The 25,281-nt window shown below is 34.5% G+C and overlaps 4 protein-coding genes and 1 long non-coding RNA gene across 13 annotated transcripts; 4 read left to right on the forward strand and 1 right to left on the reverse strand.

Annotated features, from left to right (window-relative positions):
• Positions 1 to 148: 148 nt before the first annotated feature.
• Positions 149 to 2,519, forward strand: LOC105110876 (WAT1-related protein At1g43650-like). Its single transcript, XM_011006065.1, has 6 exons — positions 149 to 882; positions 1,045 to 1,107; positions 1,296 to 1,412; positions 1,499 to 1,907; positions 2,024 to 2,175; positions 2,289 to 2,519. Exons 1-6 carry the CDS (start codon positions 635 to 637, stop codon positions 2,416 to 2,418), a joined length of 1,119 nt encoding a protein of 372 aa, XP_011004367.1. The 5' UTR covers positions 149 to 634; the 3' UTR covers positions 2,419 to 2,519.
• A 632-nt stretch (positions 2,520 to 3,151) lies between these two features.
• On the forward strand, positions 3,152 to 7,925 carry LOC105110878 (WAT1-related protein At5g07050-like). Of its 5 annotated transcripts, none has more exons than XR_839543.1 (7): positions 3,152 to 3,520; positions 3,692 to 3,871; positions 3,956 to 4,214; positions 4,291 to 4,449; positions 4,524 to 4,728; positions 4,858 to 4,875; positions 7,351 to 7,373. XR_839543.1 is itself a non-coding variant. In XM_011006067.1 (7 exons), the coding sequence occupies exons 1-7, from the start codon at positions 3,348 to 3,350 to the stop codon at positions 7,450 to 7,452; spliced, it is 1,101 nt and encodes a 366-aa protein (XP_011004369.1). In that variant the 5' UTR covers positions 3,152 to 3,347; the 3' UTR covers positions 7,453 to 7,925. The 5 variants fall into 5 exon arrangements, 4 of the variants coding, with proteins under 4 accessions (XP_011004369.1, XP_011004370.1, XP_011004368.1 ...); XM_011006067.1 differs by having other exon boundaries at positions 4,524 to 4,675; positions 4,800 to 4,875; positions 7,351 to 7,925; XM_011006068.1 differs by lacking the exon at positions 4,858 to 4,875 and having other exon boundaries at positions 4,524 to 4,675; positions 7,357 to 7,925.
• LOC105110877 (uncharacterized) lies at positions 6,168 to 6,848 on the forward strand. Its single transcript, XR_839542.1, has 3 exons — positions 6,168 to 6,531; positions 6,633 to 6,685; positions 6,772 to 6,848. It is a non-coding gene; the product is annotated as an uncharacterized LOC105110877 (long non-coding RNA).
• A 7,811-nt stretch (positions 7,926 to 15,736) lies between the features above and the next one.
• On the reverse strand, positions 15,737 to 18,693 carry LOC105110879 (probable cinnamyl alcohol dehydrogenase 1). 3 transcript variants are annotated; one of them, XM_011006072.1, is made up of 7 exons: positions 18,673 to 18,693; positions 17,981 to 18,085; positions 17,548 to 17,661; positions 17,222 to 17,452; positions 16,595 to 16,880; positions 16,317 to 16,467; positions 15,737 to 16,199 (listed from the first exon to the last, which is right to left on the reverse strand). In XM_011006072.1, the coding sequence occupies exons 2-7, from the start codon at positions 18,067 to 18,069 to the stop codon at positions 16,003 to 16,005; spliced, it is 1,068 nt and encodes a 355-aa protein (XP_011004374.1). In that variant the 5' UTR covers positions 18,070 to 18,085; positions 18,673 to 18,693; the 3' UTR covers positions 15,737 to 16,002. The 3 variants fall into 3 exon arrangements, with proteins under 3 accessions (XP_011004374.1, XP_011004373.1, XP_011004372.1); XM_011006071.1 differs by lacking the exon at positions 18,673 to 18,693 and adding an exon at positions 18,451 to 18,620; XM_011006070.1 differs by lacking the exon at positions 18,673 to 18,693 and adding an exon at positions 18,442 to 18,619.
• A 2,739-nt stretch (positions 18,694 to 21,432) lies between these two features.
• LOC105110881 (actin-7-like) lies at positions 21,433 to 25,145 on the forward strand. Of its 3 annotated transcripts, none has more exons than XM_011006073.1 (5): positions 21,433 to 21,522; positions 23,182 to 23,255; positions 23,371 to 23,764; positions 23,877 to 24,490; positions 24,807 to 25,145. In XM_011006073.1, the coding sequence occupies exons 2-5, from the start codon at positions 23,196 to 23,198 to the stop codon at positions 24,870 to 24,872; spliced, it is 1,134 nt and encodes a 377-aa protein (XP_011004375.1). In that variant the 5' UTR covers positions 21,433 to 21,522; positions 23,182 to 23,195; the 3' UTR covers positions 24,873 to 25,145. The 3 variants fall into 3 exon arrangements, with proteins under 3 accessions (XP_011004375.1, XP_011004376.1, XP_011004377.1); XM_011006074.1 differs by lacking the exon at positions 21,433 to 21,522 and adding an exon at positions 22,158 to 22,174; XM_011006075.1 differs by lacking the exon at positions 21,433 to 21,522 and having other exon boundaries at positions 23,204 to 23,255; positions 23,375 to 23,764.
• Positions 25,146 to 25,281: the final 136 nt, after the last annotated feature.

Below are 25,281 nucleotides of genomic sequence, written 5' to 3' on the forward strand. Positions count from 1 at the left end.
GAATAGCAAAAAGAAGGTGAACGTCACCAATTTTCAAGAACACCATCCTCGAAAAGGAACACATGTTATAAATAGATTACTATACATTTTCTCCAGCTGCACAATGTGTGAAATCTTGGAAGAAAAAAAACAGAACAAAGGATAAAAGTCAAATTTGGAGGTGGTTCGAACAGTTCGCTGGATATCTTTGATGTTCCTCTCAAGGAGAACACAGTGGAGTTTCTTTGGCACGATCCCTCTATATCTAGTGGAACCTATAGTGGTGCCTTTTACTATAACAACTAACCTTAATCCATTTTATAGCGTTTTTCTCTATTGCTGTCATTTCATTTATTCCAGTCTTGAATAATAATGTAAAGTAATATCAACTTGTAAGGGACTTGTATTTATAATATTGGCTCATCCAGTCATGTCGTCGATTTTTGACTAACATGGAATTAAGAAAGTAAGAGGAGATGATTCTGTATGCTTGTCCAGTCATTTCTAATGATCTTGAAGAGGGGGACACTTTCCACCCGCGAATAAATTATGTATCTGGTGTCTTTGAAAATGACAGGGATGCGATTCTCCGCTGACACTTCCCACAACGATGTTGTAGGTCTACTTCATTGCTAGTAGTTTTCACTTCCTTTATATGTTGCCATTCGAGCGCTCTTCTTTATCCATCATGGCCTGCATAATGAAGCTTTACAAAGCTTTGAAGGATGCGGCAATTAGCCATCAAGTCCTGTTGGCAATGATTTTCATACAGTTTGGTTTTGCAGGGATGACCTTAATATCAAAGGCAGCGCTAAATGCTGGGATGAACCCTTTAGTGTTCAATGCCTATCGGCAAATGATTGCCACACTTGTGTTGGCGCTCCTTGTTCTCTTGATGGAGAGGTTGGTGCTGTTATTCTCATTTCTATCTTGATCATTTCACGTTGTTTTGCTTTCATGTTTGGCTTGACTTCAAGTAAAATGATTCCTACATGTTTTTCTTTCACTGGCAAGCGGTAAAACGGGGTGGATGAACTAACACTCTCTATCACTTTATCCCTGTAGGAAGAAGAGCGGATCGCTGTCATTCAGCCTCTTCTGCAAGATTTTTGTAGCTGCTTTATTAGGGTTAGTTGATGTATCGACAGCTTTTTCAATATAGAACTGTTTAATTACACTTTTAACTTTTGTTTGACAGGGTTAAACTACTTTCAAATTCCTAACTAAATGGTGTCTTTTGTTAATAAAACAATTTGGAATCATCTTCATGAGTGAAACTAGATTAATTTTTATGTGTCTGGCTGATGAAAACGTAGGCCAACATTGAGCTTGGATCTATACTACGTGGCGCTCCATTTAACCTCAGCAACATTTGCAGCTGCTATTCTCAATTCCATTCCAGTTATCACATTTTTCTTAGCTATCATTATGGGGTAAGATGGATGATTTTTCTCTTGCTGAAGAAAAAAAAAGGAGCCAAAGATAGTTTGCAAAATTATCTGAAAATTTGAAATGGTAGGTTGGAGGCTGTAGGTTGGAGATCATTCTATGGTGGACTCAAGATCCTTGGAATAGTCATAACTGTTGGAGGAGCCATGCTGCTTAGCTTCTACCGAAGACCTACGACGAGACATCCTAACTCGTCAAGTTCTGGCAGCAACGATGGAACATTCTTTGTTAATAAATTGGAGGGTAGAACGAGATCGATCTTAGGACCTGTTCTAATGTTCCTTTCTGCCATAGCTTGGTCAACATGGCTTGTCGTTCAATCAAAATTGCTAGAGCTTTATCCAGCCAGGTTACGCCTCTCCACTCTACAGTGTCTCATCAGTTCTGTGCAATCTAGTATTATAGCTGCAGCCTTGGAGCGAGAACGTAACTCATATAAGATAAGATGGGATATTCAACTTGCTTCCCTTGCATATTGTGTAAGCCTCAGCTTTCCACACACTACTTATTGTCATTACCATCTCAACATCATTAATATTTATATCCTCCTTTTGCAGTTCATATTCAATTTATAACTTGCTTGAACGAATTGCAGGGTGTATTCGTAACTGGGGCTGCATATGGACTCCAAATTTGGTGTATAGAGAAGAAAGGGCCGTTTTACGTTTCCGTGTTTTCTCCACTTGCATTGGTTTTAACTGCCATCTTCTCAGCAATTTTTTGGGCTGAACGATTGAACTGGCAAAGGTTTGTTGCTTTCAAGTGAAAGACACAAATAGTAATAATAACCACAATTAAAGTTTTTCTTATTGTGCAGCCTTCTTAGTTTGTATCTTATGTTTTTGGTGTTCTTTCCGCAGTATATTGGGAGCTATTCTGATTGTTGGAGGTCTTTATGGTGTCCTGTGGGGAAGAAGCAAGGCTGAGAAACAAGAAATACATAATGGTGAATCTCCAGCAGAGCAATCTCCAGATATTGAAAAAAACTGACTGTTTTCTGTGCTTGTGTGTTTCTCTCATATATAAATTAGTGTAGCAAGTTATATCTAGTAAATTCCTACTCAGACTGACAATAAATTTCCTTTTCTTAACCTCGAATGTCCTCCTTTTCCTTTCTCCGTTCTGTCTGATAAAAATATTCAGCAGAATGACATTAATTATTCTATCGCAAAGATGGAAAGGAATTGGATGCTCTCAACTCAATTCTTTATTAACCAACCTTTTGTTCCTCCAAAGGAATCACTATCGTTTATGAATGTTGTTTTCCAGGTTGCCAAGAGTGATATTAACCACTGTAGAAATGCAGAGTTAAGAGCATCCAGTTCTAGCAAACATACACAATTTAGACCACATACATAAAAATTCCCCTGGTATTTTTTTACATGGACAAACTAACAACGGGCTGATGAAGAGCCTTACAAAATATTTTGTGAATTTCATGTCAACTAACCATAACCAATCGACAAGGAGCCAACTGGGTACTTGAAGAATAAAGACATAAAGTTGCTCCATGTAGACATTAGAATTGAAGAATAAACAAGTTGAACTATTAATCTTGAACAGAACATGTTCGTGTCACAAAATAGTCTTAATATATATTTTTCAGATAGTGGCCATAGAATTCAGAGAATTCTATTAATCGGCAGAAAATGTGGATATGGAAAAGGCAAAAGCATCTTCAGAGATAGCTGGCTACTGGTTCTTTAAGCATGCTCTATCAGTAATAGTGGGGCATCCTTCTTATCTAGCATGTTGCTACACTGATTGTGAATTCCACTAACTAAAGAAAGAGGTGTCATTCTTCCACGGAAAACAGAGAATTTATTATAGAAGAAGTGGCTGAGATACCTTTGTTACTATTTAAAGGGAAAAATGATGAACTGTTTTCTCTTCCATTGCAGTGGAAGCAATTCATAACCATGCAAGCCTGTGCTCCATATGCAGCGATGTTACTAGTTCAATTCGCTTATGGAGGATCTAATATCCTCATGAAAATTGCTCTTGAGAAGGGACTCAATCAAATAGTATTTGTGGTTTACCGTCATGTCATTGCAGTGATTTTGTTGGGCCCTTTTGCTTACGTAATTGAAAGGTAAACAAATAACATTGTCGATGCATGTATTTGTGGGAAATTAAGTTTTTTGATGCCTAGATGTACTTTAAAGCATATAACATAAGTACTAACAGAAAGGCTTAAGACATCATGGATTCCTAAGGAGAATATGAGAAAAATTGTAATTTTTGGAATGTATTTGCAAAGCAGGAAGCAGCGCCCTTTGCTTTCATTGTCAGTGATCATAAAGATTTTTCTGCTTTCATCACTAGGAACTACCATCCATCTTAATGTTTACTATGCTGGTTTAGCATACACTTCTCCGACAGTTGCAAGCGCGTTGAGTAATGTTATCCCGAGTTTGACATTCATCATGGCAGTTTTACTCGGGTATGTATGTGCTCAACTGACCTTATAATGATTCAATTTAAGTTCACCAGATCAAATTTATTGATCTGCTTCCATCTTTCTCAGGATGGAGAAAGTGAAGACTGAAAGCCCTAGAGGATGGGCTAAAATGTTGGGCACGGCTATTTGCATAAGTGGCTCACTGGTTTTTACCTTCTGGAAAGGAGGATATCTGTTTAAAAGTTTTGAGAACAGAGCATTGATAAACATCTATAGCACCAAAGGTTCTGCTGGTGAGTACAGGCATGCTAAAGAAAACTGGATTAAAGGTTCTGCACTTATTCTTACCAGTCATTTTGCGTGGAGTGCATGGCTAGTCCTCCAGGTAGTCATTCGTCTGTTTTATTTGAAGTAGATATGTTCATTAAGGTCTTGCTGATAATTCTCACCTGCTCTCTCAGGCTGTAGTTCACAAAGTCTATCCAGCTCGTTTATCGCTGAACACTTTGATTTGCTTCTTCGCATCAATCCAATCTTCTTTTCTTGCGCTGTTTTTTGCAAGAACTCCTGCAATATGGAAGCTGGACTGGAATGTGCAGCTCCTGACCATTATATACAGTGTGAGGTTTCTGAAATAACTATCTAACTTTGAGACTGCTAAATTGCTTGTTACTTACGTATATTATGTTTATAGGGAGCTGTGATCTCAGCGTTAGGCTACTACCTGCAAACCTGGTGTATTAGTCACAAGGGGCCAGTTTTTGTAGCTATGTTTAGTCCACTACTAGTTGTCATTGTTGGACTATTCTCAGCATTTGCATTTGCAGAGAGACTTCATTTGGGCAGGTGAGCTATTCAATTCTAAAGTTTCTCCACTCTTCTCGTTCATCAGTTAGTTACAGGTTGCCATTTCAAAACAATTCAAGCTGTCCATTGTTATTTATCAGTACCATTATTTGGCATTTCCCAGCTTGATAGGAACAGGTATCATTGTAGTGGGTCTCTACTGTGTACTGTGGGGTAAAAGGCAAGACAATAGCGCTGCTCAGAAGCCTGATGAAGGAAGAGGAGGCTTGGCTGACGGTAAATCATTGGAAATTTCCATAAATGACTACCCATTGACAAATCCTGACCCAAGCGGAAGGAAGTGAAGTTTCAGACTTACCTAGACTAATTCAAATGCAAGACCATCATCAATTATCAAAGTGGCTTTTGAAGTCTCAGTGGTGTATTGTATTTGAATAAACTTAACCAAGCACACTTCTTTTCTACTCATCAATAAACAATGATAAATGGGATGTCTTGGTAATTGCTGACAAAGGATCCACCAAATACAATTACTAGTTAGTGGGAGTTAATGCCGAGGCATCGTCCGTTTGCCTAGTAATAGTAATGTTGTGAGGAATGGACTATTTCGTTTCTCTGTACTGGGTGGTATTCTTATTGATGGAGGTCTTTATGGTATCCTGCGGGGAAGAAGCAAGGCTGAGAAACAAGAAATACATAGTAGTTGATCTCCAGCAGAGAAATCTTCCGATATCGAAAAAGACTCTGTTTTCTCTGCTTGTGTTTCTCTGATATATAAAGTGGTGTGGCAAGTTATATCAAGTAAACTGCTTCTCTGACTGACAATGATTTTCTTTTTCTGTTCCTCTGCTGTCAAATTCTCTCTTAACCTCTAATATCAATTTTCCCCCCTTTTCCTTTCTATCTGAAAAAAATATTCTGCAGCATGACATTGATCGGTCCATTGCAAAGATGGAAAGGAATTGGATGCTCTAAACTCATGTCTTTATTAACCAACCTTTTGTTCCCACAAACGAATCATCATAGTTCACGAGTTTTGTTTTCCTAACAAGAATTGCAACAACACATGATTTGTTTTTCAGATATCACCGTAGAATTTATAGTAAAGAGCATCCAATTCTAGCAAACACACAATTTAGACCACATACATCAGAATTCCCCTTCTATTTTCTCACACAGACAAACTAACATTAATAGGCTGATGAAGAACCTCACAAAATATTTTGTGAATTTCATGTCAAGTAACCATAACAAATCGACGAGGAGCTAGTTGGATACGTTGAAGAATAAAGACATAAAGTTGCTCCATGTAGACATCAGAGTTGAAGAATGAACAAGTTGAACTATTATTCCCAGAAAATGATCAGGTTTAATTTTGAACAGAACATGTTCGTGTCACAAAGTACTCTAATATATATATTTTCAGTTTGTGGCCATAGATTTCGGAAGAAATTGTGGATTTGGAAAAGGAAAGGCATTTCAGAGATAGCTGGCTTCTGGTTCGTAAAGCATGCTCTTTCAGTAATAGTGGGGCATCCTTCTTATGTAGCATGTTGCTACACTGATTGTGAATTCCACTAAATTAAGAAAGAGGTGTCATTCTTCCACACGAGACACAGAATTTATTATAGAAGAAGTTGCTGAGATTGATCCTTCGTTACTATTTAAAGGGGAAAATGAAGAACCGTTCTCTCTTCTATTGCAGTGGAAGCAATTCATAACCATGCAAGCCAGTGCTCCATATGCAGCGATGTTACTAGTTCAATTAGCTTATGGAGGATCTAATATCCTCATGGAAATTGCTTTGAGAAGGGACTCTATCAACTAGTATTTGTGGTTCACCGTCATCTCATTGCGATGATTTTTGTGGGCCCTTTTGCTTATATAATTGAAAGGTAAAGAAATATAATTGTGAATTCATGCATTTGTGGAAAATAATTTTTTTTGATGCCTTGTGTGCTTTTAAGCATATAACATAAGTAAATTTCTCTCACAGTTGCAGAGTAATGTTATCTCGAGTTTGACATTCATAATGGCAGTTTTACTCTGGTGTGTATGTGCTCAAGTGACCTCATAATGTATCAATTTTGTGTCCACCAGATCAAACTTTATTAATTTGCTGCCATCCCATTCAGGATGGAGAAAGTGAAGACTGGCACTGATAAACATCTATAGCACCAAAGGTTCTGCTGGTGGGTACAGGCATGCTAAAGAAAACTGGATTAAAGGTTCTGCACTTATTCTTAACAGTCATGTTGCGTGGATTGCATGGCTGATTCTCCAGGTAGTCATTCATCTGTTTTATTGGAAGTAGATATTTTCATTAAGATTTTGCTGATAATTCTGACCTTCTCACTCAGGCTGTAGTTTACGAAGTATATCCAGCCAGTTTATCACTAAACAGTTTGATTTGCCATCAATCCAATCTTCTTTTCTTGCGCTGTTTTTGCAAGAAATCCTGCAATATGGAAGTTGGATTGGAATGTGCAGCTCCTGACCACTATATACTATGTAAGAGTTTCTGCAATAGCTATCTAACTTTGACACTGGTCAATTGCTTTTTACTGATGTATTCTGTTACAGGGAGTTGTGAACTCAGCATTAGTCTTCTACCCGCAAACCTGGTGTCTTAGTCACAAGGGGCCAGTTTTTGCAGCTAATGTTTGGTTCACTGCAAGTTGTCATTGCTGTACTATTCTCAGCAATTGCTTTTGCGGAAGCCTGATGAGGGAAAAGGCTTAGCTGATGGTAAAGCATCGGAAACTTCCATAAATGACTACCCAATGACGAATCCCGACACAAGCGAAGGGAAGTGAGGATTCAGACTTACCTGGACCAATTCAAATGCAAGACTGTCAGCAATTATCAAAGTGGCTTTTGAAGTCCCAGTGGTGTCTTGTATTTGAATAAAGTTCACCAAACACACTTTTTTCCTACCCACAGGAAAATAAAGTTTAAATGGAACGTCTTGCTAACTGCTCAAAAAGGACCAGCCAAAAACAATGACTAGTTAGTGGGAGTCAATGTCATCAACGCGCCATCCATTTACCTAGTAATAGTAAGGTTGTGATGAAAGGACTATCTAGTTTCAGTTTTCTACTGTATGACTTGGATTTTTTTCTTTTCTTTTCTTTTCTGAATTGTCAGTTCAGTTTAAAGTAACATCGCATTGCGTTGGTCATATCAGAAAATCCATGCTATCACTTCTAGGTGTCCTCAATATCAATCACAAACAGGTACTTCAAGTCATTATTTACATACTGAATTGGAATCACTTCAATCTTGGGGTAAGTTTTGCCACAGTAAGTTACCAATATTAAGGTTTGCAGGGCTGAATCTGACTTGACTTGGGAACACAACACGAACAAAAACACCAGCAGTCTTCAATTAAGACAGACATGTATGGATCAAAACGGTGATTCCCCGATACTGTGTTGATCATAAAGTACAGTAATATGGATGAGACCTGCATAAAAGATATTAGACATCAAAGCAAAAAAAAAAAAAAAAGGAAAGAAAGAAAGAAAGAAAGAGAAAGGAATATACTGTGTTGAATAGTGGGGCATCCTTTTAATTATTAAGAATGTTGCTGGAGAGATCGTGTCTTCCACTACCAAAAGAAAGAAATGTCATCCTCCCAATTAACTGCTGAAGTGGTGGCACCAAAGCGAGAGATTATATATATATATATTCTGATTTTTAGGTTTAAGTTTAGCCAGATGTTTGTTTCACTTAGAATAAGTCTACGTAGTTCTGTAATCCCATAGATAAATGAGATTATGGATGTTATGATTCCTTTTCTTTATGATAAAGATCTTGTGATATTGGATTTTGCCTATAAATAAAATTTGAGGGTTGGCAATAACCTCCATGTTCTTGTTCTTGTTCCGCTCCTGGTTCTTTGCTCTTTGATTAAGCTAAGTTCTTGAAATACAATTTAATAACATTTGGTAACTTCCATGTTCTTGTTTTACTCCTGGTTCTTTGTTCCTTGATTAAGCTAAGTTCTCTTAATACCATTTAACAACATTTAATATCAGAGCCCACCTTTTATCTTTGAAAGGTTGTGAATGAAATAGGAGGGATTAGTAAGGTTTGAAAATGGAAGCTTTAAGCTTTCCACCAAAAACACCAGTTTTCACAATGCAAGATTATGGTGTATGGGTTGTTAAAATGGAGGCTCATCTTATGATCTCTGATTTGTAGGAGAAAGTGATAAGCAACCAACTTCATTAAAAAACAATCCGATAATTGTATAGATAAAGTTCTTTAATAAAGAAAAGAAAAAACTATACAAAGCTCTTACTTGTTTTTATGATAATCTGAGTGAAGAAATCTTCACAATTACAGCTCGTTAAACTGCAAAATAAGCATGAGATGGGTTAAAAGTTAAATTTCATGGTGAGGAGAAGTCCAAAAAAATATAAATCTTGAATCTTAGAAGACAATTTGAAAGTATGAAGATAAAGGAAATCAAGACTTTTCAAATCAAATTTTTAAGATTGTGAATCAAGTGAGGCTATTAAAAAAGATTTTTCTGATTCCAAGATATGAGAGAAGGTTCTAGTAAGTTTATTAGAAAAATTTAATCATAAAATTAGCTCCATAGAAAACTAAAAAATATTTATCAGAAATAAATCTAAATGCATTATAAATAGTGGAGCAAAAACAAGTCTATCAACAAGAAGGTAAAAGTATAAGAACCCTTGTTGTAATTTTAAAAGAAAAGAGTTAAGATAATAACTGTAATACCCCATATATATATATATATATATATATATATATAATTTGGTACTTGAAAATACGGTTGAATTTTATTTTTTTTACAATTCTCATATAAAAGTCTACTAAAATTTTCATCAAAATTTTAGCGGAGTTTTTCCTATACCAGGAGGTCCCAAATTATTAATATATACCCTGTTTAACTTTTAATATCTTACATCTCATAACTTAATCATAACCCAATTGTCATGGGTCTCAATCCTATAAACATCATCATCATCACAACCATAATATTTATAATATACTTTGAAATAACAAATATCATTATAGAGGAATAAATGAGATAAACACGCATACATGAAACATGATTATATGAATTTAAGAGTTAAGTTCATTTATTCAAGTTTAAACATCAATTATATAAATTAAGTTATATAAATATTTTAATATTTTAAAATACAAAGATATACTTGCTAGAACTACATAACAAAAAAGTGAACAAAAACTAGGATTTACTCTTATCGTGCACGCGATGGTCCTGAAACAAAATACATATTATTAAACATGAACATCACAAAAAATATAGTAACATAAATATCCAACAATTTAAAAAAGACAAACATGTATTTATATTCTATTCACTTCTCTATTTTTTTTATTGGAACTCTTTCTTATTCAATAACTAAAACTGTTTCATCTTCCATTTTCAACTTTTATTTAAAATTCTATAAGATTAACCATAACTATTTCTGCCTAACTCATTGTTAATACCAATTTCACTGGTATCATCATCACCTCATAGGCATCGATGCTTAGCGGTCCCTTTACCCGAAATCCTAATATACATTAAATGGATGCTAGTCGATACATGTTAATCCTCTTACCTATAATCCTAACATACACTAAATGTGTGCTAGTTCATACCCCAGAGGCATCGATGCATGATGATTCCTTTACCAAGGATCCTAACATTTACTAAATATATGCTAGTTCATGCATGGTGATCCCCTTACTCGGAATCCTAACATACACTAAATGTATGTTAGTCCATGTCATATAGGCATTGATGCATGGTGATCCCCTTATATAAGAGCCTAACATATACTAAATGTATGATAATCCATGCATGGCGATCCCCTTACCCAAGATCCTAACATACACTTACTATATACTAGTCTATGCCAATTTCATCAATCAATATTGTCATTCTTTGTCCAACCATAGTTCTATATACTAGTTTATGCCAATTTCATCAATTAATATTGTCATTCTTTGTCCAACCATAGTTATCATCATAAATTTTCATGTCAAATACAGCTCGTTTCGTTTCGAAGCTAGGATATGATATCACATGTTCCTCGAAGGAAAAGGACCCAAATTTTCACCCTTTAACACGTTTAAATAGTTGCTTTAATTATTTTTTGAATTTGCTAGCAGAGGTTGTATTCCAACCTCTCCTCAGATTATTGACTATATCTGAAGTTTTAGAACTCTGTTTCAAGCAAGGTTGGTCTTCTCAAAAAATTAAGACACACGGCTACAAGTCTCATGAAGGGAGGAGAATCCAATTCTACCCCTAAGACACTTGAAATTATTCATCAACAAATTAGACCTATTGTCCTATAGGGTCTGTCATGACCTGGTCTCGGTTAGTGACTCATAATTGGAGTTTTATATCTCCAAATTAAGTAAGACCACTTGTTTTAGATAGTTAACATCCAAAATTACAATTATTATAAGGAATGTAATCCTAATTTCTTCATCCTCTTACTCAAATTCTCTCCACAAGTCAGGAGATGAATCTGTTAAGATTCATCAACCTTTCCATTTACACACAACATCCATAATTCAACATTTTCTCTTTATCTCAACCCCTAATCATATCACATACCGTATAAGAGTGTCGAAAATATTTTTTTAAGAGCCAATTTATCCTAACTAATTGATCTATATCGTTGTACGTGAGGTACTCTTATTCATTCCAATAATATCATCACAAGTTTGATACAAATCAATATACCTAAAACACTCATATCCATTCCAGTTATATCATAACTAATACACATCAATGTATTCATGGTATTCATATTCATTCTAATATTTATCAAATTAATAAAATAATAAATTCTTAAATTTATCAACGAGTTTACACAAATTAAAAACACAAGGTGTAATGCACCTACCTGTTTCCCCTATCAATTAAGTCCCTTCAACTCCTGACGACCCTACTCCAAGCATCTCTTCTATTTAAAAATCAAGAGATACAATTAGTACCCTCTTCTAATTTTCTCATACTATTACAATCTCATTCACATGAATTCATCACCATGTTTTAATTTCATTTTTTGATTATTTTCTTCAACTATCTTATTACACTTTCCGAATCAAATTTCACTCGAGAACACTATTTACCATCTAATTCGTAAGTAAAGTAATAAAATTCGGTTTTAAGTGTCGTTTGGCTCCTTGAAAAGGTAAGACACGATTTTACAACTCTATTAAAGGATTGGAAGACCAATTATGCCCTTAACACACCTGAAATTATCTATGATAGTACTCAGCAAAATCTGTCAAGTACAAGACAGTTCGACCCTTCTTTAATTTTCAATTCATATTTGGAGTTCTATAACTCAAATTATGTAAGGTCGGTTTTGTTTAAAAGATAACATCTATACTTACAATCTTTGTGAAGAACCTAATTTGTAATTTTATCATTTTGGTTCCCTAATAACAGTTGAAAGATGGGTGATAAAACTATTAAGTCCCAATATATAGATTGGAACAACTAATATCTCTCTTTTTCTAATATTAATAATATGGCCGAACATGCCTAAGGAAAGTTACTAAGGATTTTCTTCAATTTAAATCACAATTAACATGCTTTTAATGGTTAAACACAAATCAAGCCACCACACTTTCCATTCATTTCATTTCTGCTAACCTAATTTAAACAAATGTTTCATTAAGGTTCAAGTTTGTCCCAACTTAATCTGAATGAATACAATCCAAACAATGAAGTTAATCACCATTATACCATAAAACACATACCAAAAAATCATGGCATTTTAACGGTTAGATCTTCCTAAATCAAGACAAAACTAAAACGAACTTGAAAATTGATAATATACTATTCTCCAATGAATAACTTATTATCAAAAATTTTGATCTTCGCATTCATAATGAAGATCTCATCAATATGACCAACATATCAAAAATTAAGCAAAATCCAACAGTAGACAAATGCAAAAACTGCTAGTTAATTTTCCTTGAAATATTGCGAGGGTTATATCTCTCACACCAAATCAAAACATTCAGATCCCAATAGTTAGATGTTAGAGGGTGGTGAGAACCATAATACATCTAAAAACCAGAACAATCCAACAATGAAATTTAAAAATATGGCCATTTGAATGTTTGTTCTTAAAACACTCTTTTTCTCTCTTTTTCTCCCTTTTTTTTTTCCTTTCATTCGGCTCTCCTAGTTAATTTTTGCATAATTTTGCTATTTATTTAGCAAATCTATCTATATTTATTAAAACACCCTTATATCAAGTTTGGGTATCTTTTTGTTTAACCAAATGCCTTTTCTTGGTCCATTTTTAAAATAATATGCAAAAAAAATCTTTCTCTCTAAAATTTCTTTTCTAATAATTCAATATTATTTCATTTTATTTTATTTTAACTAGCTCATCCCATTCTCGGTTCTGAATAATCAATAATTTTATTAATATCATAAAATTTGATCGAGAGTTTACAATTTACCATAATTTTTATTTTACTTCTCATTATTCAATTCATCATGGTAAAGTCTTTTATTGGGGTTTTACAAAATTTCCACCAAATCATCTGCATATGTAAATTATAAATTTCTAGGATTTCACATTAGGGGTCATTTTATCATTTGTACATAAACCCTTAACCTTATGTTATTTAAACATTGACCCCTCTTAGTTTTATGTATTTATTTTGTCCCCATAATTTTTTTCTTTCTAACAATTTAGCACTATATTTACTTTTTATTTTCTTAATTTCACTATTTTTTATATTGATTTAGGTTTTTTAATTTAATTTAATCTATTTTACTATCAATTAAATTTCTCATATTTTAATATTATAGAAAAATTATAACCAGGGGTTAGAACTCTTACAGAAGAAAGGAGAAAAAAAAAAGGAGAGGTTGATAATCTAGTAATTCAAATTTTTTTAAAAAAAGTAATTTATTTTTTCATGTTTTTGGATCGTTTTAATGTGCAGATTTCAAAAATAATTTTTTTGAAAATAAAAAATTATTTTTATGTATTTTTAAGCGAAACATATTTTGAATCGTAACTATTACCATAATCCCAAACAGTTCTTTAGTACTTTTATGGTGTTAGAAGATAAGTTTAAAAAAGAGAAGAGAATGAAGCTCCAGGAATAGATGATAAAGCTTAAAAAAAATTTGTTGAGAGCTTATTATATTTCACTATTATACATCCAAATATTGTATGTTTGATATCAATTATCTTTCTAGGTTCATGCAAAGTTCAAGTCAAACTCACTTCGTGAAAGCTAATAGGGTTTTAATATATTTGAAAGGGATTGCAGAGTTAGGCATGTATTTTATGAAATCTAACTTTATTAAAGTGATGGTGAAATGATGAACACTCTAAAAAGCAATCAGTTATTGCACATTCTACTATAGTGATAAAGTATATAGCATTTTACATGGTAGTAAAGCAATTGATTTTGTTAAGAAAAATATTGACCGATCTGGACTTTAATCAACGACATCTTACAAAATTATTTTGTGATAAAACTTTAACAATAATTATTTTAAAAAATTTTGTTTTTCGTGACATGAAGATTAAGTTTCATGTAATTAGATAATTTCAGCAAGAAGGAGAGTTAAAGTTAGTTTAATACATCTCAAATGAATAGTTAGCATATTTGTTTACCAAGTATTTAATTAATAACAGATTTGAAGCTACGAGGAAAAGGATTAGAATGTATATCTTTGATATTAAGGAGAAGTGTTGAAAAAGTGACATCAAAGTTAAAAGGTGATTATCATCTATTTTTTAACCATAGTTATTTATCTGTTATGGTATTTTGTCTTTTTTTTTTATGTTTTAATTATTAGGCTTAAGTTTATCTAGATATTTGATTGATTAGATTGATTAGAATATTTCCATGTAGTTACATAATCCCTTAGATAAAGAAGATTATGATTGTTATGATTTCTTTTCTTTTTGATAAAGGTCTTGTAATTATGATTGTGATGATTTTTTTTTTCTTTTTGATAAAGATCTTGTAATCTTTGAATATTCTGCATACAAATAAAATTTAAAGCAATTTGGGATCATCCACCTTTCATTATGATGACGTGGCCAAAGATACCACAAGAAAAAAAGCAACCACAACTTACCACAGAAAGACTTTAATTCAAACTTTACTCCAAGTATAAGAGATTTATAATTTTGCTTAAATAAATTTAAAAATAGACTTAAACAAACTAGAGAATTCGAGAATAATAAGTGAGCAACCCCTCCAATAACCCCATGTAGAACTTGATTTTTGGAACCTCCTAGTAAAATTTGCGTACAATTCAATACGCAGATTGAAAATTATGAAATTTTTTGCCAAACCAATTATTTTAAGCAACTCAAACCCACTTTTAAGCTTAGCTCCACCCTATCGAGCGATAAATATCTCGATACAACTATCCATTTAGCCCAGGTGAGGCAGACACCCGCATCATTTACCACCTATCTTAACCATGCTGGTTTAGCGCAGTTCCTCGGGAGTTGCAAGTGCATTAAGTAATGTCACCCCGAATTTCACTTTCTCCATGGAAGTTTTCTCGGGTACGTGCCTAAATGAACTCATGATGAAAAACTTCAGCTCAACTTTTACCATTTTACAGATTAGCTTCTGAGGATGGAGAAAGTGAAGATTATAAATGCATACTTTAAAAAACAATTGTTGACACACTTCTATTTTGACCTTGACCAGAAATATTGCAGGTGGTGCGTCACTAATTCTCCAGGTAATCAATCATCTGTTATATTTGTAGTGGATTTGTTCATTAAGGTCTTGCTAATAATAATTCCGTCCAACTTACTCAGGTTGTGGTTTACAGAGTCTATGCAACTCGTTTCTTCGTGTCTATCTAATATATAGGTTTTGTCAGCTAATAATAATGTTAATACATAGAAGCTGCTCACATCAGAAGTTATGTCCTTGGTTATGCAGGTACAGCAACAAGGGTTTTGTCTTCATCTTCAACGTTCTCATGCCACTTTCTAATCGAAGTCATTCAAGTCTATTTGCATGGAATCGTGTGATATTTGGCGGTAACAGTACTCAGAAGCATCAATAGAGAAACGAGAAAGGACACCTCAAAAATACAAAAACTGCTATTTCTTTTATTGGATAGAGCGCCACACTTAATAAACAGTAGGTAATAAATACTGTTATTGCTGCGGTACAATATTCCTGGATATAAATGATTCATTCGCGAAATTCTGGATCATTATTTCGACAACACCAAGGATGAGATCAAACCAAAATATATTTCATAGAAGAAAAACCCCTGGCATCCAACATGCATATTATGACTGTATGCATGAAATGAGGAGATTTCCCTGGTTGCCTCCATGCTATCACTTCAAGGACTTCTCAATATCAATCACAAACCGGTACTTCACGTCGTTCTTTACCATCCTCTCAAGAGCTTCATTTATATACTGAATTGGAATAACTTCAATCCCGGGGTAAATTTTATTAGCAGCACAGAAGTCCAACATCTCTTGGATCACTCTTGTCCCGCCTGTTATGCTACCAGCTACAGTTTTCATACCTGCCAGTATGGTAGGTTAAGCTATCAATTCCGCTTGCAATTTCTTATATCAACAGAAGACTATCAGAAAGTTCGGCTAGAAAGAAACTAAGAACTAAATTTGCTAGAGTAAGTTACCGATATTGAGGCTCGCAGGACTGAATTTGACTTCACTTGGGAACCCAACAAGAACAAAAACACCAGCAGTCTTCAAAAGAGACAAGTATGGATCAAATGGGTGATCGCCAGATGCTGTGTCGATTATGAAGTCTAGCGATTTGTACAAGGCCTGCATAAAAGATATCAGATATCAAAGAAACAAATCAACAATTGGAAAATAGGGAGCAAACATGATTATTAATATCACTTATGTCATTAAATAAAAACATGCTTCCCAGAAATTCTTGTGACTTCACCTTCATCTGCACTTGATCGGATGTAATCACAAAATTGTCTGCGTCAAGCACACTCAGGGCTTCCTCTTTTTTAGATACACTTGTGCTTAAAACAGTTACTTTCAATCCAAAAGCCTTGCCAAACTTCACTGCCATGTGACCCAGACCACCGAGCCCAATCACTCCAAGAGATTTACCAGGTTGGTTCATCTTATGTCGCATCATGGGGTTGTACACAGTGATTCCAGCACAAAACAGAGGTGCTGCAGAGGCCAAAGGATAACCATCAGGTATCCGAAAGCAGTACCTGTAGATTCAACACAACCGATGGAGTGAAAGCTGGCTCAATTTTCGAAGCATCAGATTGATAGGTCAACAGTATCATTTTAACTCTAGAAGCCTTGGCATTGATTTTTCTTTTGTTTTTTTAATGTTAGATCCTTGCACTAAGAACACGCATTATATTACTATTTGATGCTGAAGAGATGTCTAGGCTCTGAAATACAGCAAATCATTGGAATTTCATGGTGACAAAGCAACAGCAAAGTCAACTTATTTCTCATGGATAGTTCATCTCTAAATTTCTTGATGTATAACAAAATAAACAGAAAATATAAGAACAAAGGCAGAAATTACAAAAGTATTTACCTTTCATGGACAACGATGTAGCTAGAATATCCACCCTTTGTAATCGAGCCATCAGCATCAATGCCATTAAAAGTGAAAACCGATCCTTTTTCACAACTAACTTCTTCCTTGTCATTGCAATACTCACATTCTCTGCAAGAATTAACATAAGTGCCTACTCCAACATGGTCACCAGCCTTGAAGTTGCTGACACTGGAACCAACTTCCTTTACAATTCCAGCAATCTCATGTCTGTAAGCAAATAACCATAACTACTTAAGTTTAATAAAACTATAAAATTAGTTTTATCATCAAAGTTGGTGATATTATTCAATTAGGCCACATACCCAGGCACCAATGGATAGCGCGAATCTCCATGCTTGTTCTTACTCCAGATAACATCAGCATAGCAAACTCCACAGTGCGTTATTTTTAGCGAAACATCATCTTTTCCAAGAGCCCTGAATAGAATTTCCCAGATTACCTTTAGCCAACGGTTACAAAGGCAAGAAGAATTGTGGAAGCACAGCCAATTCATTCTGGGTTACAGCTAACAACATCAAAGAGCTCGGGTATTTGACTGTTATCTCAAAAAACAATAGTCTTTTGAATTAAGCGGAAAAAAAAAATCACCAGTTCTTCTAGCTTATACTTGACAAAACATCCATAAATAAATCAAAAAACTCTTATTCGAAACTTAAGCTGTAAATTGCAACCGCTGGTATAAACATTGCATATAAAAAACGAAACTCAACCTTCAAGGGAAGACCTAAAGCATACCTGCGACTAAACTTGTAAGGAGATAAGACTCCAGAGGGGTCTCTCGCTGCCCACGCAAGACAGTCATCTTTAACACTCTCAGAGCTCATTGCTAAGTAGTTTTAACTAAATCGCCATAAAAGCCATGGCACATCACTTTCTCAAAGTATGCAATAAAAATAAAATGGTATACATAAATCGTCTAACACAGTAGACATCATAACCTCAGTAGCATATAAAGGCACTCATAAATTGTACAGTAAATTAAAAAAAAAAAAGGATTGAAAAGCTTAGGATGGAACTAGCATATCGATTTGCTTGTAACTAATGCTTATACACAGACAACAACTTATGAATCTGAGATGGGATTGTAAGTTAATTCTTAGCAAAATTTAGATAAAAGGGAAATCAAATTTAGTGCCATAAACAACAAATTCACAGAGAAATTCTAAATATCAAATTGAAAGAGATTTTGTTATTACCCGTAAAAGTCCAAAGATGTAGTAGTGCTGTGAAGTAGTTGAGAAGGAAGAGAAGGGCGAGTTGCAGAGTGATTGTGTTCTGTTTGTTTGTACGAGAAAAGAGACTTGAAGAACGACTTTGGCTGATGAGATAGGGCTCTTCAATTAGCAAATCAAATCCAGGAGATAAGATCTCATCTTGCCATTGCAAAATACTCAAAAAGAAAATGTTAAAGATATTAATTTTAATATCAAAGCATGGACGTCGGCTAATGCGTTGAAAAATTTCAAATTTAAAATAATAATTTAAAATTAAATAAATAAATAAAATTAAATAATATAAAAAATTCCGTGTTATAATTCTTTTATATAACTTCGATGTTCAATTTTTACATATTTCTTGATGCCTTTGAATCCTAATTTTAAATATATTATTCTTTTTTAATTTTAAACATATTTTTTTTTATGTGAATGGATTATCGACTTATAATATATAATTAAAAAGTTTTAAAATTTTAGTTTTTATTTTTATTTTAATTGAAGTAAAATTTTATTTATAGCTTTATATATATTCTAAACAATGCATAAAAATTTTGTTTGAGATATTTAATTATATTAATTTATTAATTTTAATCATGTGAAATATTATGTTTCTTAACTATATTTTACCTAAAAACTTATATTTATCTAATATTTTTTTATAAAATTTTAGTTTTATCTAATATATAATTTGAAAGATATAATCAATCTCATAAAATTAATCAATAAATATTTTAAAGTTAAATTTAAATTTGACTTGATTTATATCACAAATTTAATAAATTTATAAAATTAGATTGAGTTTATTAATTTTATACAAATTAAATTTGATTAATTTTTAATTCAATTTAACATATTAAATATATATTAACTGGTAAAATCATAAAATTTTAAAAATTAATTCGTGGTTTTAATATCAATGGTTTACACAAATAAATTTATCGACATGATCAATATATAATATATTTGATTTACGTAATAATGTCTCAAGGGTCATCTGTGATTAAGCAGATCGGAGCAATTGGTGGTGCTTGTGCCCAGTTCAGTTAATACACGACCTTCATCCGGCCATACAGAATCGATAAACGTCTGGGGCGAATCCATTGTTGATGGTCCTGTATCCAAATTCAGAACACAAACCTTTTCGAGCGTGCATGAAGAGAAGAGATTAGAGAAAATGAGCAGACGGCAAGTTCCTCATAACTCAGTGATGGTCACCTCAGCGCTCTTAACATTTTTTTCAAGATTGATGAAAAAAAAAATATCAAACCCGCGTGCAAAAGAATGAACTGATTTCTTCATTCTGACTTTATAGTAGCAGAACAATCAGGCATAAAGCATTATCTTATAGCGTGAGACAAGCATGCTATGCCATCACAGGTGGTAATATTGAAAGATGTCCTCAAGCAAACAAGCTTTCAAAACTTACACATACCGCACACAAAGGCACAACTAGAAGTATGTTTCCTAAAACTTTCAACTTTATTATACATGTTCAAGAAAATCAAGAAACAAGGTGATGTCAAAAATCTTCCAACAAGGGGGAGAGGATCATGGTGCGGTATATTGGGAAAGGTCTAATACATTGAACAAACACGAGTTACAGGGTTTAAGAAGCATCAATCCTGATGGAGCATAAAATCACAGAAAGAGATGGTGCGTTGTGAGTTCCAATGAGCACTCCTTAATTTAGCAGTGTTCCCTGCCAAGTATTATTTGCGTTGCTTTTTCCTCTTTGTTGAAAGCTTCTTGGTCTGCAGATTCAGTTCTGGTGCGCTGTTTGATTGCTCAGTTCGTGGTTCTTCAGGTAAAGTGCAATGCGACATGCATGTAGGCAATCAAGAATAAGAGCATGTTCTATCAGGAGTGAGTCTTGACTCTAGAAAGAGGTCACAGGATGAAGTCCAAAGCTTCTTTGCAAGTCTGATATTGAGTGAAAGTGCTGGAGAGTTTAGAGTCCTGCCCTTTCCACCGGAAAAGTGTACTCCAGATATTTCCCGAGATGAACAAAATGACCAGTTAGAATTGAAAAAAAAATTATATAAAAAAAAAATCAGATTCACTCGAATTTGCTGGATAAAATTACATCTCCCTCTATAACAGTGAACAATGAGAAAGGGCGATGGAAACAGAATTCCCTGTTTGAAATACACTTCAAGATGTTGGTTTTATAGCAAATGTGCAAGAGGCATCATTACCATTCACCAAGGGCAGTGACTGCAAAAGCCCATACGGGAAACGCAAGAAGGAAGTTCCCGCATGTATTCTTGATATTATACTTACATATTCTAATCCACCCTAGCAATTTTTAGGATATAGAAGACTTTTACCCCCACTTATATATATATATATATATCTCCAAAACACAACCAAGGGATTGCAACTTGAGATCCAGAAGTTTGTCTCGGTTCACTTTTAAAAATTCAAATAGATTAAAGTAAATTTAAGTTTAAGCTCGACTCCCAACTAATTGATTTTTTTTATCAATTTTTTTTTAATTAAAATGATTTTTCAATCTATAACCCTAATTTTGTCTTGAATTGATTCTCAATTCGGGTTTTGTAAGAACACCTTAAGGTTAAAATCACATTAACTTCTTTTGTAATTTACTTTAAAAAAGAAAGAAGAAAAATATGTTGGAAAAACTAGAGAAAATGAAAGAAAACGAGAAGCATCACTGGAGATACTGTCCAAAGTAAAGGAAGGCAGGCAGGCAGGCAAGCAAATCCTCCACTTGCCACACTGTCAGTCCAGTGGCACAATACCCACCTGTTCCCCCTCCTCTTTCTCTTTTTGCTTTTGCTTTTAGCATTGTTTCTCTTCAGTCACTTCTTCCCGTGGCATCGAAGAAAGGAAGAAAAGAAAGTGACCCCTCCCCTGCCCACTTCACTTCAATCTCATTAGCCCAAAAATTCCAGCTTTTTCTTATTTTCTTTCACTTCTTAAATAAAAGCAAGCACATTCTCTAGACAACTCATTCACTGTGAGCATACAACAGAAGAAACTTGGGTTTCTTCCTTTTTTGCTCTCAGTTTTGGTTTTCTATTTCATCAGAATCTCAGTGTACGTTGTTTCTTTAAGGAAAGTGTGTTTCTTGAATTGTTTATAGTGTTTCCTTGCTTTATTCAAGAATTGGGTTTGCTTGCTTGCTTTTAGTTTTGATTATTTCTTGCCAGTATCAGTGCTTTTTACTTGTGGATTTTAGTGTTTTGTGCTCTGAATTTCTTTTGTTATTTGATTTCTGTGTGCTTTATAGTCTTTATTATCAATGATTGGATCTATTACTTGGATCATTTTGTGCTTAAGTTTATAATATCAATTGTTGATTATTGGAAACAGGAACATTCGATGTATGCTTTGTGTGTTTCATGTTCAAGACTTATGCTTTGGGCGGTAGGAACTGTACTAGGACTCTTAACTGCAAATGTCAGTTAGCGTAGTGCTTATTTGCCGGGTTTTTGGACATGGACTTCTTGTTTTCTGCTAGGAAATATGTTTACCTGGGCTGTGGATTTGGGATTTGTTGATTTGCATTTGTGGTTTGCGCTGCATGCTATAAAAATGAGTGATTGATATGACTGGCATGTTCCATTTTGTGCTCATTTAGCTGATAGGCGATTTCGTTAAACTTTAATATGGTGTAGGAATCGTTGGCCTTTCTCTTAGGATTGCAATGAACAGGGAATCAAATTGTCGCGTGCTGCTTTCAGTTGAAGTATTTGACATTATTTTCAAAGCTTGTTTCTTGATAATGTGGACAAGTGTGCTCTTATTGTTGAAGTACAATAATCAATTAAGATATTTTTACGTTCAAGACATGTAATTTGCTATAGAAATTGCACTAAAACTTTATTAGGGGTCTTGAATTTGGACTTATTGTTTTTGTATATGGATTATAAGACAAATGTTTACCTTGATTCTGGATATGAGATTTTCTGAACGGAAGCATTTGCACACTTGATTTTTGTTGTGTGCAAGAAAAATGGGTGATTGGTATAACTGGTGTGATCGTTGGGGGGTGTATGGTAGGGGATTTATGGTGGTTAAATTTTACCCTGGTCATCTTAAGTATGATAGGATCAATTTTTGAGTGGGCTTAATTATTAAGGAGGGCAACTAGTATACCTTGAGTTGGTGTTTTGGAGGGTAAATTTTAACCATTAAGTAAGTAATTTTTTTCTCTCTCTCTCCTCCTTTTTCCCTAAACATACACACCAAATATTTTTTTTATTTTTCCACTAACTTTTAACCCTTCAATTTATTAGAACACCAAACATTCTTACAAACCAATTGTGCCAGCCTTAAAAATTGCTATTGTAATAATTACTCCAGTAATAATTCATCCTTCTTTTTCATAACCTATCACCAAACACCACCTATTATGCCCATAAGCTAACATTGGATTGTGTTAACATTAGAGGTGGTGTAGGGAGCACTAGCCTTTGGTTTGGTATTGCCACAAATAAAGAATTAAATTGTTGTATTGCTGGTTTACACTTTGTCTTTCTTAAGTTTACTTTCAATGAAAGTACATAACACTTCGTTCAAGTTTGTTTCTCCAAGACGTAAACAGTTCTTTTCTCATTGTTGAAGTACAATTATCTTGTCTTTCCAAAGACCAATCTTTTCTGTTGCATGGTGAATTTATGACTATTTTTCCAAATACTATTGTACCTTGCTATGGTTCTCTGCCTTGACTAGATGGTGCTGCTCGACTTGCAGGATCAGTATAAACCATGGCTGATGATGAGGAAATCCAACCTCTTGTATGCGATAATGGCACTGGAATGGTTAAGGTGAGTGTGGTTGTCTTTTAACAATTTGTGTTCCTTTTGGGCCACAATGTTGTGAGAGCCTTTTTTAGTTCACTTGAACATGCATATAACTTTGAAGTGTTTGCTTCTTCAATAGGCAGGTTTTGCTGGAGATGATGCTCCAAGGGCAGTCTTCCCAAGTATTGTTGGTCGGCCTAGGCATACAGGTGTTATGGTCGGAATGGGGCAGAAAGATGCCTATGTTGGGGATGAGGCCCAGTCAAAAAGAGGTATTCTCACGTTAAAGTACCCTATCGAGCATGGGATTGTTAGCAACTGGGATGATATGGAAAAGATTTGGCATCACACTTTCTACAATGAGCTTCGTGTGGCTCCTGAAGAGCATCCTGTGCTACTTACTGAAGCTCCCCTGAACCCTAAGGCCAACAGGGAAAAAATGACACAGATTATGTTTGAAACATTTAATGTCCCTGCCATGTATGTTGCTATCCAGGCAGTGCTCTCCTTATATGCTAGTGGACGTACTACAGGTGTGAAGGAGATACATGTATCTTTGAAACCCTTCTCTGTTTTCAATCACAAAGAAAAGTTTGATGCTCTTCAAATTTGTCTGTAACTTTCTTTTTGTGGTGTACTTTTCAGGTATTGTGTTGGATTCTGGTGATGGAGTTAGTCACACAGTCCCCATCTATGAAGGTTATGCACTTCCTCATGCAATCCTTAGGCTTGATCTTGCTGGAAGGGATTTAACAGATGCCTTGATGAAGATCCTTACAGAGAGAGGGTACTCATTCACCACAACTGCTGAACGGGAAATTGTAAGAGACATTAAGGAGAAGCTTGCATATGTGGCTCTTGATTATGAGCAGGAGCTTGAAACTGCTAAAAGTAGCTCTTCAATTGAGAAGAGCTATGAGCTACCTGACGGCCAGGTTATCACCATCGGTGCAGAGCGTTTCCGTTGTCCTGAGGTCCTATTTCAACCATCACTCATTGGAATGGAAGCACCTGGAATTCATGAAACCACTTATAATTCGATCATGAAGTGTGATGTTGATATCAGGAAAGACTTGTATGGTAACATAGTGCTCAGTGGTGGATCTACCATGTTTCCAGGAATAGCTGATAGAATGAGTAAGGAGATCACAGCTCTTGCTCCAAGTAGCATGAAAATCAAGGTGGTTGCACCTCCTGAGAGAAAATACAGTGTCTGGATTGGAGGGTCTATACTGGCTTCTCTCAGCACTTTCCAACAGGTATCCATCGTACATCTCCCGTGAGGATTCTCTTATATGTTTAATTTCTTCTTTGTATTTCTGTATTTGAAAATGTTAGCTTCCATTAATTGAGAAACCCATAACACTCACAAGACAATTGGCAATGGTAATTGGTACAAAAACAAAACAGAAAAACTAGAAATCCAAGTCATAACATTTACTGGATTAATTATTTTACGCTGTTCTGAAGTTTCCACATACTTTCTGTCTATATTTATTTGGCGTTCAGCATTTTAATTCAGGAAATGGATTTTAGAATTTAATTTTTTATTTGTTTCGGTTCTGTCATATGCAGATGTGGATATCAAAGGGAGAGTATGATGAATCAGGACCCTCCATTGTTCATAGGAAGTGCTTCTAGATATGCAATTGCCATTTTGCCCCCCTTTTTCCCATTCCTTATTTATCATTATGGTTTTGGATTGTGAGACCGTGTAGTATCGGCGTGTTTGGTTCGGTTTTGCTCCTCTGTGGTTTTGTTCTCTTTCTCACCTACATGGTCACAATATGAAACATGTACTTGTTGGTACATGTAAATCATGTGTAGATTGCCTTTTTATCTTCTCCAAGTCATTGCCCCATAAATAGCATTAATGTGTTTGATCACTACAATCATTCAGTCTCTTCCTTTGTTTTCTCTTTCTTTTCCTGCTCTTTGTATACTAGACTGGACGAAATGAAATGAAATGCACGGATTTTCCCTCGTTCCTGAGATTTTAATAGCATGGTCATGGCTCATGCACTGTGAATCAGCGATTTGAGTTAATAAG

This window comes from Populus euphratica, unplaced genomic scaffold (genome assembly GCF_000495115.2).
Source record: "Populus euphratica unplaced genomic scaffold, PopEup_1.0 scaffold266.1, whole genome shotgun sequence".
In the NCBI taxonomy this organism is placed as follows: Eukaryota; Viridiplantae; Streptophyta; class Magnoliopsida; order Malpighiales; family Salicaceae; genus Populus; species Populus euphratica.